Source organism: Megascapheus bottae, chromosome 26 (genome assembly GCF_031878675.1).
Source record: "Megascapheus bottae isolate mThoBot1 chromosome 26, mThoBot2.hap1, whole genome shotgun sequence".
Taxonomy (NCBI): Eukaryota; Metazoa; Chordata; class Mammalia; order Rodentia; family Geomyidae; genus Megascapheus; species Megascapheus bottae.
The window spans coordinates 12,567,450-12,581,910 of record NC_143534.1 but is presented as its reverse complement, the minus strand read 5'-3'; the positions used below and the strand labels follow the sequence as shown (position 1 = coordinate 12,581,910).

The window sequence follows — 14,461 nt, the reverse complement described above, 5'->3', positions numbered from 1 at the left end:
ATAAAATGCACATTCTAACTACTTAATAGTGTTATAAAATAAATATTTTAACTATGTAATAGTGTTATGCAACCTTGTTAAATGAAAATGATGTAGTGTTTAGTATTATTTATCTATTTTTGCCAGTCCTGGGGCTTGAACTCAGGGGCTAGACACAGTCCTTGAGCTTGCTCAAGTCTATCACTCTACCCTTGAGCCAAAGTACCACTTCTGGCTTTTTCTGTGTATGTGGTATCAAGGAATCCAGGGCTTCATGCATGTTGCTTAGGCACTCTACCACTAGGCCACACTCCTGGGAATGTTGAGTATATTAAGATAAAAAGGAAGCAAGGGGGCTGGAAGTGTGGCCTAGTGGTAGGTAGAGGACTTGCCTAGCATGCATGAAGCCCTGAGTTTGATTTCTCAATACCACATGCACAGAAAAAGCTAGAAATGGTGCTATAGGCTCAAGTGGCAAAGCACTAGCCTTGATAAAGCCCAGGCCCTGAGTTTCAAGCCTCAGGACTGGCAAAAAGGAAAAAAACAATGAAGCAGGAAAACTGAAAACCTTGTTTAATTTGTGAAGGAATCAAGATCTCATAATAAAGTTTGATTTCTTATAACAGGAGTATGACATTACTATTTGAGTAACTTGTATGCAGATGTTAAGAGGCCTTTGTTTATTTGTCCCTCTTCTTTTTAGAGTGTGGAGGTACTCTGAGTGGTACTTATGGTTCCATCAAGTCTCCAGGATATCCTGGGAACTACCCACCAGGAAGAGATTGTGTTTGGCGAATCATAACCAGTCCTGAACTCTTGATAACGTTTACTTTTGGGACCTTGAGCCTGGAAAATCATGAGGATTGTAGCAAAGACTACCTGGAGGTAAACAATTTCAGTATTTCAAATATTTCAATAGAACAGCACACTGTTTATTTGATGATATCAGTGGATGACCCAGATTTACTAGCAGTAATATGATGTGTTTCTCAGAAGCTAGCATATGTCTAAGTTCTTCCTAATTATCTTCAGGTTTTTTTTTTTTTTTTTTTTTTGTCAGTCATGAGGCTTGAACTCTGGTCCTGGGTGCTGTCCCTGAGCTCTTGAGCTCAAGGCTAATGCTCTACCATTACAGCCACAGCATCACTTCTTGTTTTCTGGTGGTTAATTTGAAATAAGAGTCTCATGGACTTTAGTGCCTGGGCTGGCTTTGAACTGTGATCCTCAGATCTCAGCCTCCTGAGTAGCTAGGATTATAGGCCTGAACCGTCAGCACCCAGCCCCTCAGTTTTTTTTTTTTTTTTTTTTTTACTTCTGATTTCCACTCAGATCTGGGGAACAGGCTGCCTTGCCTTTTCCTCTGTTCCTTCTTGGTAGTCTGGAAAGAGCAAAATTGGTTTGTCATTACTTAATAATCATTGCCTCCAATATATACTCGATTCTTTTATTCAGATCTTCAGTTGTACACATTCAGGTTTTGTCACAACTTGACTCTAGTATTCCATAAAGAAAAATAGTCATTTTGTTGGAATCACTGGGAAATATTTTGAAAATTGTTATTTGGAAGAAAGTTGCCAGTCTGAGTCCCTCTTGATTCCCAAGTAAATTAGAATATATAGAAGGGAAAATTCAATTATATCTGATACCACATGCATAAGGTTACATAAAATTAATTCTCTCCATTTGTTGCCAGAAAATATCATAGAAGAGATTGAGTTCTTAGGTTTCTCTTGATGTATTTTTTTTGGTAACCATAAATCTCAGTACATCATAGTAGTGCTAAAAAGACAATAAGCCCTTCTGAGTCCATTAGAAAAGGAAAGAGTGCTGTGGAATTATTCATAAAGGATAGAAGGATGCAGCTGTCAAGCAGCATGTCCACAAGTTGAAATTATTAATAATTTAGTAGCTATAATAATGGATTTTGAAACCTTTGGGAATGACTTTTCAATCTTCCAATTGTCTCTCCTTGGAAAATTTTAGCAAAATAACCTTTTAAATGTTGACAGTAAAAAGTGAGTTATCTTGAAACTCATATTCAGTAAATTCCATCAAGTTGAATAATTCTTTTTTCATTTCTATATATTAATACCTGGATATCATACAATAAAAAGTATCAATCATTCTGACACCATTCAAATGTCTCTCATTTCTCATCAAGCTACATTATTTCAAGGAATTAGTTAAAAACAGAAATAATACTACTGTGTAATTTTGTCACTAATGAGGAAACGTTATTAGAATAGATGAACTTGAGTTTATTAAAAACATTCTTTAGTTCACTTAACCTGGTATTTTATATAGTACATTCAGACTTTACAATTAGAACAGAACTATAAAGAAGTCCACATGATGATTATTGTTGTTGTTGTTTTAGTTTATTTATTTATTTGTTTTTTACTGGTCTTGGAGATTGAACTTGGGGACTGGGCATTGTCCCTGAGCTTCTTTTGCTTAAGGCTAGCACTCTACCAGTTGAGCTACAGCACCACTTCTGGCTTTTGCTGTTCATGTGGTACTAAGGAATTGAACCCAAGGCTTCATGCATGCTAGGCAAGCACTCTGTCACTAAGCCCCACTCCCAGCCCTGCACATGATCACTAAATAGAGTAAAAGTCAATAATGAAATTTTTTTTCTTTTTGATGCTTTCTGTGCTAGTAATGGAGCTTGAACTTGGGGCCTTGTGCTCCTGTTTGGCAATTTTGCTCAAGGCTGGTGCTGTACCACTTAAGCCACACTTCTTAAAAACTTTCTAATATTCTGTTTTTACTCTTGTAGTTTTTTACTGGTACTGAAGTTGTGCTTTTAAAAATTTCATTCAACTCCTTAGGCCATCTTTGTTCCATGTCTAATAGGCCTGCACTTCTTTTCTCTTCTATGATCCTCCTGAGCCTCTAGATAGAGTTGGACATTGGGATCACTAAGTCCTTTGTCAACTTCTTTTCCTATATATTCATTTGCTGTTAGGTCAAAATCAATATCTAGGGGACTAAAACCTCAGAAAACACTGTGATTAAGACAATGAGAGGCTAGGAAGGTGGCTTAGTGACAGAGTGCTTATCTAACATGCATGAAGCCCTGGACTCGATTCCTCACTCAGTACCATATAAACGAAAGTCAGAAGTTGGTACTGTGTGGCTCAAGTGGTAGAGGGCTAGCCTTGAGTAAAGAAGCTCAGAAACAGTGCCCAGGCCCTGAATTCAAGCTCCAGGACTGATAACAACAACAACAACAACAATAATGAGGATGATAATAATGGGAACAATCGAAAATATTGCAATCCTGACAGTACTGACAGGCATCTATCTATTGATGAGAAGGCTATGCCTTTTATGGAACTCACTTGATGTGTTGATTATGGGTACGATAAGTCCTTATCGTACCTTCTTAGAGACATCACTATTTTATGGTGGATTTTCTGCAGTTCATCTGCAAGATGAGCTTTAACATCTCAACCCTTGTGTTTTAGATTTGGGATGGTCCTTTGCCTCAGGACCCAGTTATTGGGAAATACTGCACCACTGTCTCTGTCCCACCACTCCAGACTACTGGTCCCTTCGCCAGAATTCATTTCCATTCTGACTCCCAGATTAGTGACCAAGGCTTCCATATCACCTACCTGACATCACCTTGTAAGTAGCCTGCCAGTTGCGAGTTTGCTATGCATTTTGAAGGGTGATGCTGTATTTACAGCTGTCATATTGTGAAGACTAGCTTCTTTCTTTTTCTTTCTTTCCTTCCTTCCTTCCGTCTTTCTTTCTTTCTTTCTTCCTTCCTTCCTTCCTTTCTTTCTTTCTTTCTTTCTTTCTTTCTTTCTTTCTTTCTTTCTTTCTTTCTTTCTTTCTTTCTTTCTTTCTTTCTTTCTTTCTCTTTTTTGCCAATCTTGGGGCCTTAACTCAGGGCCTGAGCACTGTCCTTGGGCTTTCTCAAGGCTATAGCTCTACCACTTGAGCCACAGTACTATTTCTGGCTTTTTTTTTTTTTAATGTATATGGTACTGAAGAAGCCAACCCAGGTCTTCGTGCATATTAGGCAAGTTATCTACCAAACTTCTGGCCTCAAGACTGGCTTTCTTAAACCCATGGCATGTGTGTTTATAAATACTTTCCCCATAGCTCCAGATTCTTTTTAATCTTCTCAGTGCTCTACTAGTAAGACTAAACTACCTTATGGCCTCTAAAATACAGAATCCACATGATGAGGCACCTAAAACTAAGTTCCCTAGCAGTGTGTGATGGTTTGCAGCAGGAATGGTTGCAATGTGAGTGATGCAGTCTGAGTTAACTCTCAGATCAAATCCAGCTGCACAGAGGCTGGCTTCTAGAATGGCAGTGTTTTGGTCCCTGAAATTCATTTCCAGTGAAATAATGTTAGCTGTGATACCTTTTGTTGCCTTGATTCCTTAAAACCAACAAACAACAAAACAAATGAAATGCTCTATTTCCATCTAAGAGATACAGAGAATTGTGTTCATGAGGCACATGATTATGTTTTTAATGGAAATTTATGGAAAAATATTTATGAAGTCTCAATATAAGGAAAAGTAACAACATATATCTCCATGGTTCCCATTCTCACATTCCTTTGCTTCAGGCTTAATATGCAGCAGGAATTATTTAATTCCTTATAGCCCCTACAAATATTATCTAACCTACCTTCTTCCTATGATCACCTGTTGCTATTTTATGGCCACCTGTTCTTATTCTCATTTAATCTACCTTATTTATATAGCTACGTATTTTATTTTGCTATATTATTTTTTATTAAATACAGTAAATCTTTCTGAATAAATCGAAGCATTAATGCATTTAAAAAGTAATGTATAGGGGCCGGGAGTTTGGCCTAGTGGTTGAGTGCTTGCCTAGCACGAAGACCCGGGTTTGATTCCTTGGTACCACATACATAGAAAAAAGCCAGAAGTGGTGCTGAGGCTCAAGTGGTAGAGCTCTAGCCTTGAGAAAGTCCAAGTACAGTGCTCAGGTCCTGAGCTCAAGCCCAGGACTGGCAAAAAAAAAAAAAAAAGTAATGTATAGATGAGAACAGTGGGTTGGAAGTTCTTCTATCTCTGCATCTCTTTTTATCTTTCTTTCTTTCTTTCTTTCTTTCTTTCTTTCTTTCTTTCTTTCTTTCTTTCTTTCATTCTGTCAGCCATGGGGCTTGAATTCAGGGCCTGGGTAATCTCCCTGAGTTCTTTAGCTCAAGGCTAGAACTCTATCACTTGAAGCACAGCACCACTTCCAGTTTATTGATAGTTAATTGGAGATAAGAGTATCAAGCCCCAAGACAGAAAAAAAAAATACAAAACCAAAAACAACTACAAATATCACAGACTTTCCTACCCCAGGCTGGCGTCTAACCACAATTCTCAGATCTCAGCCTCCTGTGTAGCTAGGATTACAGGTATGAGCCACCAGTTGTACATCTATTTCTTTAGGCACTTCAAGGATGCCTTACCTGTAATGTCAAACTAAAAATATCTCATAAGGAGGGGCATAAGCCTGAACAGGGTGAATAAAGTGGGTATATGATTTATAAATGTGTGTGCACATTTTTCTAATACCGGATCGAAATGAGAGCCAGAGGAATGTGACCTTTGATTTTCTTCCCCATTCTCCTTAGCGGATCTGCATTGTGGAGGGAACTACACCAACCCCCAGGGCGAGATCCTCCTCTCTGACTTCTCTGGGCCTCTGGCCCATGATGGGCAATGTGTCTACGTCATAACTCTGCCTCAAGGAGAGCAAATAGACCTCAAGTTCACCCACGTGGAGCTGGAAGGCCAGAATGGATGCTCTCACAGTTACATCGAGGTAACTTTGTCTAATCAGCTCTTCTTAGATCATCTTCGTTAACATTTTTCTATTCTGTGTAGTCTTCACATGGTTTTCAAGCTGACAACATCATGATCTTGTTTTTTTAAAAAAAGCCATTTTATACCCTATCCCAGCCCTGCTGAATCAACCTACTGGGTGCTTCTGATTGGGGAGCCTGGAACAACACTAGAGCAACTTTAGAACTGTTTTAGAGAATGTGAAAGAATCTTTCTAAAACAGATCAAAGATCTCTACCATTAATCATATTAAAAAATTCTTTAGTTCACTGAGTCTAGCTCCAGATTCAGTGACTAAAAGCAACACTGAAAGAAAATCTGGGACTAGAAACTTCTAACAAGGACAAATTATGGGATGTTAAACTGAGTCCCAATCACCAAGGTGCATGCAGGTAAGTAAGTGTAGTAGGCTTTGCTAACAGGAGAACGATTTCAGATATTATTTAGGATAATTTTCTAAGTGAGGGAATTCAATCTGGAGTAAGGAGGTTTTCCTACATGACCCAGCTAGTCAGTGACAGAGTGATATGGAAGTGTGTTGTGTGTTGTTGCTTGTGTTACTAACATTCAACGTTTCCTTCACTATCCCTGCTAATCACCTTCAGAACATGATCACTTTGTTTTCAGTGTATAATGCTCACAATATGAGACTATCTAAAGGAAAAAACAGGATGCTTTTTTTGTTGGTCCTGGCTTTTTTGCTTAATTATTCGTCAAGCCACAAATCAGAGTGGAGAGTGAGATAAACAAAGGACTCTTTGTTGGGCTCAATCATTTTACATAAACTCAGAGAATCATTTACAATTATGTTTGCTCATGGAGGTCAGAGATTTGTTTTCCAGAAAAGTCTTTATAAATTCCTGACTTGTTTCTTGAATGTAGACAGACAAGACATAGAGCTTGAATATGTGATCTGGGCTTTGTAGAAGCACAGAAGTAAAGTGTTTACTATACTCACCAGTTACTCTTCTACTACCTTCAACTCATGCAACAAATTAAGTTAATAATTTGCTTCTCGCATTACCAAGATTTGGTAAGTTCTTTACCTAATTTGATTTCCTCATCACAAAGCCCATTATCTTTCCTTTCTTTCTTTTAAATTTTTTTTGTGTTGGTCCTGGACCTTGAACTCAGGGCCTGGGCACTAATCCTGAGTTTTATTGCTCAAAACTAGCACCCTAGCTGGGCGTGATGACTCATGCCTATAATCCTAGCTACTCAGGAGGTTGGGTTCTTTAGTGCCTGGGTTGGCACTAAGAACTTGAGATTGGTATCTCCATTTAACCACCAGAAAAATGGAAGTGACTTTGTGGCTCTAGGGGTAGGGTGGTAGCCCTGAGCTGAAGAGTTCAGGGACAATGCCCAGGACCAGAGTTGAAGTACCATGACTGACAAAAAAAAATAAAATAAAACTAGCACTGAATCACTTGAGCCCCAGTTCTACTTCTGGCTTGTTGTGAGTAATTGGAGATAGGAGTCTCACAGACTTTCTTACCTGGGCTGGCTTTGAACCATGATCCTTATATCTCAGCCTCCTGAGTCCATAGGATTACAGGCATTAAACCACTGGTCCCTGGCCTACTTTTTTTTTTTTAACTCAGGAAACTGAGGCCCAGAGGAGTGAAGTTACTTGCCTTTAGTATTGTGTATAACAAGTAGTGGAGCTTGGATTTGAATTCAGGAGTTCCAATCATAGCAATGTCTAATAAGAATGGAAATGTAATAGCCTGCATTTGATGAAAGCACCTGTCTTATCTTCTCTAGAAGAGAGGGTCTCATGGATTTTCCAATTCCATACCTGGCTTTCTAGTCACATGATTAAAATATAGAGGTAGGCACAAAGGTTTTCTCAGATAGGCATGAAAGTAGCTCTGATATTCTATAATGGTTCTAATAGCTCTGAGGAACTGTCAGCCCATGACATAGCCTCTCTGGTTGTACAGAACACTCCCACTGAATTTCACTGAGGAGTCACATGAACTGCTCTGAATTGTTCTGGAAAGTTAGGGTGGTACATATGTATACTCCTAGCACTCAGGAGGTGGAGGCTAATGGATAGCAAGTTTGAGGGCTGGTCCATACTACACAGCCTGTTCTGCAATGGCCTGTGTTATATAGCAAGATTTTTCAAACATAAATAAAAATTGAAATTCAGTTTTTATCATTAAATATCTCTATAACACGTGAATGATTTTATACCTGGGTAATTTAATTTCTAGTCCAGTGAGATGCTTCCCTGTTCCTCTTTCCTGTCATGAGGCAGAATCACCAAGGATGTTATGTATTGGGTCTACAGATGAGGACTTAGCAATACAAAGATCCAAGGGAAAGGATGGGTATTCCTACATGACTCCAAGAGAGAACAGAGATAAAAATCTAATTAAACTCAAAGAATTGGACTTGAGTTACAGTGGCTAGATTCACAAAGGAGCTCTAGTCTATGTGAACTGATAGGCTAAGAGAAGGAGTTTAAAGTAGCATGAAGATGACAAAATGGAGTTGGCAATAATGAAGGAAGTAACTCGCCTTGATTTTGGAAAAGCAGCTTTCAAAAACCAGGTGATATTGGTGCAGATATTAGGACAGACATTTTCAAGAGACCGAAAACTCTTTCAAGTGTCAACCATGAAATTGTAAAGCATATTAATGAAGAGTAAAGGACATGTGATTAAACACTTGTGGTCCAACCTCTCAGGAGGTAAGGAGAGTGGCATCACTTTTAGGGTGACCTTGGAAACAGCAGGAAATCATACCTCAAAAAGTATGTGACAAAATGAATTGGGGTGTCGTCGTGGCTCATATGGTACTGGGTGGAGTCCCTGAATTCGAGCACCAGTACTTAAAAATAAACGCAAAGGGAAATAATCGAAAACCACAAATTTCTGATTCTGTATAGTTTGTCTCATCTTCTAGTCAATAAAACCCCCTTTTTTGTCATTTGGGATAAGCTTACATTCCTTTCCCACTCACTCTGACTAGCCAAAGACTCATTTCTAGTTTCCAATATCAAGTCTCTGCTTTACTTAGGGGTGTGTCAGTCCATAGTTCAGTTGGCAGGCCGCTACATGTTAAGCACAACCACATGTGGTTCTGTTTAGCTTTTGGATGGTTCAAGGTTATTGTCAGCATATTTGGTTTGTTTGCTTGGAGTTAAAAGTTGATGCTTAAATGCATTTTAGCAATTGTAATATACAGAACAAAAACAAATCTGGAGTCACAGCGTACAAACACATGAACACGTGTGTTAAGACATGGCTTTGAATGCTGATCCATTCCAGATGTTCAAGCTCACTGCTTGCTAGGCTCTAGGTCTTGCGCCTCAGTTTCCATTTAAATTATGTCTTTCAGCTCAGCTAATTTTAGCTCTTCAAACAGGAAATCGTTCCTTAACAAGAACCAGGTTCTTATGAGTAGTTTCTCTTCAGAAATTTGAATGTAAAGATCAGAAGCCACTTGGACAATTCCACAGGGCAAAATTCCTGGGTCACGGAATATCTACTGGGCTTTATGACTGATGTCGTCGTCGTCGTCATCATCACCATCAATATGTATTAGATGGATAAAGAAATCAGTAAGAAATATGGGCCTGTTCTGCAGAACGCTAGGAATTTGTGTTTTTCCTTGTGATTCCTTTGCAAGTATAATCCTCTGTGATCCTTCTACAAAGGCTCACTTCATAGCTTCACCTGATTTCACAAAACAAATGAACAAGCTAACAAATTTTACTATCAAACAGGTTCATGTATTAGTCATCTATTTTTTGTTGGTGGGGTCAGTTATGGGGCTTTAATTCAGGACCTGACTGCTATCCTTGAGGGTTTTTTTTTTTAATCAAAGCTGATGCTCTACTACTTGAGCTGCAACTCCATGTCTGATTTTCTGGTTAATTGGAGATAAAGAGTCTCAAGGAGTTTCTTTCCTGATTATTGCCTCGTTCCTCTCACTGTTGGCATAAAGGAAGGCAGTTGATTTTTGAGGGTTGATTTTATAGCCTGCTACTCTTCCAAAGCTTTGAATCAGCTCAAGGAGCTTGGGAGTAGAGTCTATAGGATTCTTTAAATACAGAATCATGTCATCTGCAAAGAGGGATAGTTTTATTTCCTCTTTCCCTACTTGGATCCCCTTTATGCTTGCTTCTTGCCTTATTGCACTGGCCAGGAATTCTAGTACTATGTTAAAGAGTAGTGGAGAGAGTGGGCATCCTTGTCTCGTTCCTGATTTTAGAGGGAATGGCTTTAGATTTTCACCATTAAGTGTAATACTAGCAGTAGGTTTCTCATACACAGCCTTTATTACATTGAGGAATGTTCCATGGATTCCTAGTTTCTCCAGAGCTTTTAACATAAAGGGGTGTTGGATCTTGTCAAATGCCTTTTCCGCGTCTATTGAGACAATCATGTGATTTTTGTCCTTGCTCCTGTTAATGTGTTGAATTATATTAATTGATTTGCGTATGTTGAACCAGCTTTGCCTCCCTGTGATGAATCCAGTTTGATCACACTGTATAATTTTTTTGATGAGTTGTTGTAGACGGTTGGCCAGTATTTTGTTGAGAAGTTTTGCATCGATGTTCATCAAAGATATAGGTCTATAGTTTTCTTTCTTTGATGGATCTCTGTCTGGTTTGGGGATGAGGGTTATACTGGCTTCATAGAATGAGTTTGGTAAGGAACCTTCATTTTCAATTTCGTTGAAGAGCTTGAGGAGTAGTGGTGTGAGCTCTGCTTTGAAGACCTTATAGAATTCAGCTGTGAATCCATCTGGCCCTGGGCTTTTCTTAGGTGGAAGTTCTCTAATTGCCATTTCTATTTCAGAGCTTGAAATAGGCCTGTTGAGTTGGCTTAGTTCTTCTTGGTTCAGTGTGGGTATGTTAATATTGGCTAGGAATTCATCCATTTCATCTAGATTCTCAAATTTGTTGGCATAAAGGTTTGAGAAGTATTCCCTCATGATATTCTGGATCTTGGTAATTTCTTTCATGATATTACCATTTTCATCTGCGATTTTGTTTATTTCGATATGCTCTCTTCTTTTTTTGGTAAGATTTGCTAAGGACTTGTCAATTTTGTTAATTCTTTCAAAGAACCAACTCCTTGTTTTGTTGATTCTTTCTATAGTTTTTTTGGAATCCAAATCATTTAATTCTGCTTTGATTTTAATTATTTGCTTTCTTCTACTGGGATTAGGGTTGGTTTGTTGCTCTTTTTCCAGGAGCTTAAGGTGAGACATTAACTTGTTGGTTTGCAATTTTTCCAACTTGTTGTTGTAGGCACTCAGCGCGATAAATTTTCCTCTGAGTACTGCCTTTGCTGTGTCCCAAAGGAGTTGGTATTTTGTGTGCTCCTTACTGTTAAATTTCATAAATTGTTGGATTTCTGTTCTGATCTCTTCGATGACCCATTGGTGATTCAACAATGTGTTGTTCAGTCTCCATGAGTTACAGGGTTTTCGTTGGTGGAGATGTGTGTCAGTTCCAGTTTGATGCCTTTGTGGTCTGAGAGTGTGCATGGAATAATTTCTGTGTTTCTGAATCTGTCAACCACTATGGAAAGCAGTGTGGTAGTGCCTCAAAAGGCTAAACATAGAACTCCCCTATGACCCAGCAATTCCACTACTTGGCATTTACCCAACCACCCAGAAACAAGGACATACTAAACCCACTAGCACAACCATGTTCATTGCAGCACTATTCACCATAGCAAAGATATGGAACCAACCTAGATGTCCCTCAGTTGATGAGTGGATCAACAAGTTGTGGTATTTGTACACAATGGAATTCTATGCTGCTGTCAGAAAGAATGACATCGCCCCATTTGTTAGGAAATGGAAAGACTTAGAAAAAATCATATTAAGTGAAGTAAGCCAGACTCAAAGGAACTTAGGCTCAATGGTTTCCCTCATTCGTCATAATCAGTAGAAACCTTGGGCTCTACTAGCAGAGATTTGCAATAGAGCAAAATCTTGATACATAAGGACATATAATGTGAAGCTAATTGAAAGGACTTCCAGGATAGTGAAACAAAAGCCATATAATGAATGATTGTTGTCCTTAATGTACTATGTTGTCTCTCATCTCCTTTGCTGTCCCTTGGTTATCTCATATTGGTATAGTATCTCACCTTGTTATCTGATTTATTGAATTTATTTGTATTTGGATATTTGAAATTTGATAGGGAAGAGGGGAAAACCAAGACGGGTGGGGGGTGTGGGGGGGGGAGGGATACGGGTACCAAGACATGTGAAAGGGTATCAATGTATGTGAATTAATGCACCTTCTATCTGGCAAATATCATGTAACCCTTTTACTAATTACAATAAAAAAATAAAAAAAATAAAAAAAGTCTCAAGGACTTTCCCCAGGCTGGCTTTGAACATTGATCCTCAGATCTCAGCCTCCTGAGTAGTCAGGATTATAAGCATGAACCACCAGTGCCTGATTCACCAGTCATCTTTATTTAAGTTGCTGCAGTAAGAAGTAGTAATATGAGCTGGGAATGTGCCTTAGTGGTAGAGTGTTGCCTAGCATGCATTGAAGCCCTGGGTTCCATTCCTCACTACCACACACACAGAAAAACCTGCAAGTGGTGGTGTGTGTGGCTCAAGTGGTAGACTGCTAGCCTTAAGCAAAAAGAAGCTCAGGAACAATTTCCAGGCCCCTGAATTTAAGCCCTAGGCCTGCCAAAAAAGATGAAGAAGAAAAAGAAAAGCAGTAACAATTATTGGACATATAAAATATGATAACAAACAAAAGCATTATGTGGCTTACAAGCAGTGTTTCTCTTTTGTTCATGTTACCACATTTGTTTTTGATCTATTTGGCTCAGGGATCTGTTGCTGTTTCACCTGTCTTTGCCATTGTAGGATCCAGGCTTTTGGTCTTTCAAGAGGGAAAAGTAATAAATAATAATAATAATAATAATAATAATAATAATAATAATAGTTGAAGCCCACAAAAATCTAGTTGGAAATCAGCCCATCACTTGTACTTTTATTCTATGAGGGAGGCCCAACAATTCTTTAGCCTAAGTGCACAACCAATGGAACCATTAGAGATGATTCTCCACAGGAAGATAAAGCAAAGTTCTATGGCAAAGGGCAGATGCAAATCTCATCTAGGAGAGACAGGTATCATTATTTTAAAAAAATAATGCAGTTTATCTTAGTTCACAAACACAAAGGAAACAGACTTTTCTTGGAGAGGAATACAAATTCAATAGACCCAGAATAGCTCCTGCAGGTTGTGCTGGGAAAATACTGAGGTTCACTTAGAGCATTTGATACATTTTATTTCAACATCTCTTTCAAAAGCTTGGTGGTTAAAGTATTGTCATGGCTGAGATCCTAGGAGAATACAGGCTTTCAGAATTAATAAGGTTTCCTTTCCACAGAGAAAGAGAAACATAGCCAGAATCAATTGCACCTCCTAAATTTAGGGCCCTGGAGCCCTGTAAGTTTTTTTTTTTTAAACATTTGGACTACAGCTGCCTCTCCTTGCTAAAGTCCTTCAGTTTCATTAATTGGGGCCCAGGGGAATAGCTCACTTTAGATTGCTTGCGATGCTATTTGCTCATTTTTTTCCTTCTTGTCATCGTCTAATGGACAACATAGAAAAGAGAGACTATCATCTTAGAAGAAGCAAATAGATCCCTGGGGGAAGGGAGAACAGGAAGAGATCTTACCCAGTGTTTCATACTTGCTTTTCAAGAACTGTAGTAGGACAATTCTCAACAAACAGATCCATGAAATCCTTAGACTTACCTTAAAATGAAAGAATTTGTCAAATACCTGTTTGCAAGATGTTTGTAGGCTGGTGTGGGTGGGGACAAATTATCCCTTCCCTCTGAGGTTCAGTCTGCACAATTGGAAGGAAATTTAGCGTGACTTTACCTCAGTGAGTGAAGTTTTGGTGGCAGATGTTGTAACTGGTATGAATCTGAATCAGTGGAGAGACATGTGGCTCTTTTATCTGTGTAACCCTGGATCATATGCCAGGGCCATAAGTTATTTGATCACTGTCTATTTTTAGACCTTTAGAAAAGTTTCCATTCTTGTCATTATAGAGCAGACTTTGATTATTATTCCATGAGCACTTTGGCCTACATTTTGGAATCCTAACAATGGAATATTGGAGGTGTAGAATTCAGGATACATAGTGTCAAGTAATCTGCAGAACTCAGCATTTATCCCAGTCATGAATGACAAATGCTTATAATTTTTTAATCTTTCCTTAACTCTTTTTCCCTTCCTTTATCTTAGACAATTCCTGATTAGCTTCCAAGTCTCAATGTCAAGATTATTTCTGCTGAGAAATAGCCTTATTTTCCCCTCCCTCCATAAACTTACAGCCTTTGTTAAATTGGTAGTTGTCTACTTGAAGATAGTTTTTTTTTATATATCAGGGTTTTAACTGTTCTAAAATGAAATTCATTGATCTTACCTTTCTATATACTATAATAAAAATAAGAAGTTGTAAGGGAAGCCAGGTGCCAGTGGCTTACACCTGTAATCCTAGCTACTCAGGAGGAAGACTGAGATCTGAGCATTGTAGTTTAAAGCCAGCCTGGGCAGGAAAGTCCAGCTATGTAAGTTGGGGACTAACTATGCTGAAATGGTGACAAATACTTGGCAAATTTCCAGGAAGAGAGAGGGAA

The 14,461-nt window shown here is 38.6% G+C and overlaps 1 protein-coding gene across 1 annotated transcript in view; it reads left to right on the top strand.

Moving 5' to 3' along the window:
• Cubn (cubilin) overlaps positions 1-14,461 on the top strand; it is a 199,807-nt gene that overhangs the window by 31,608 nt on the left and 153,738 nt on the right. The window contains exons 17-19 of the mRNA XM_090318958.1: positions 683-864; positions 3,450-3,612; positions 5,600-5,790. Coding sequence (XP_090175084.1) covers positions 683-864; positions 3,450-3,612; positions 5,600-5,790 — 536 coding nt within the window. The remainder of the gene's footprint in view (positions 1-682; positions 865-3,449; positions 3,613-5,599; positions 5,791-14,461) is intronic.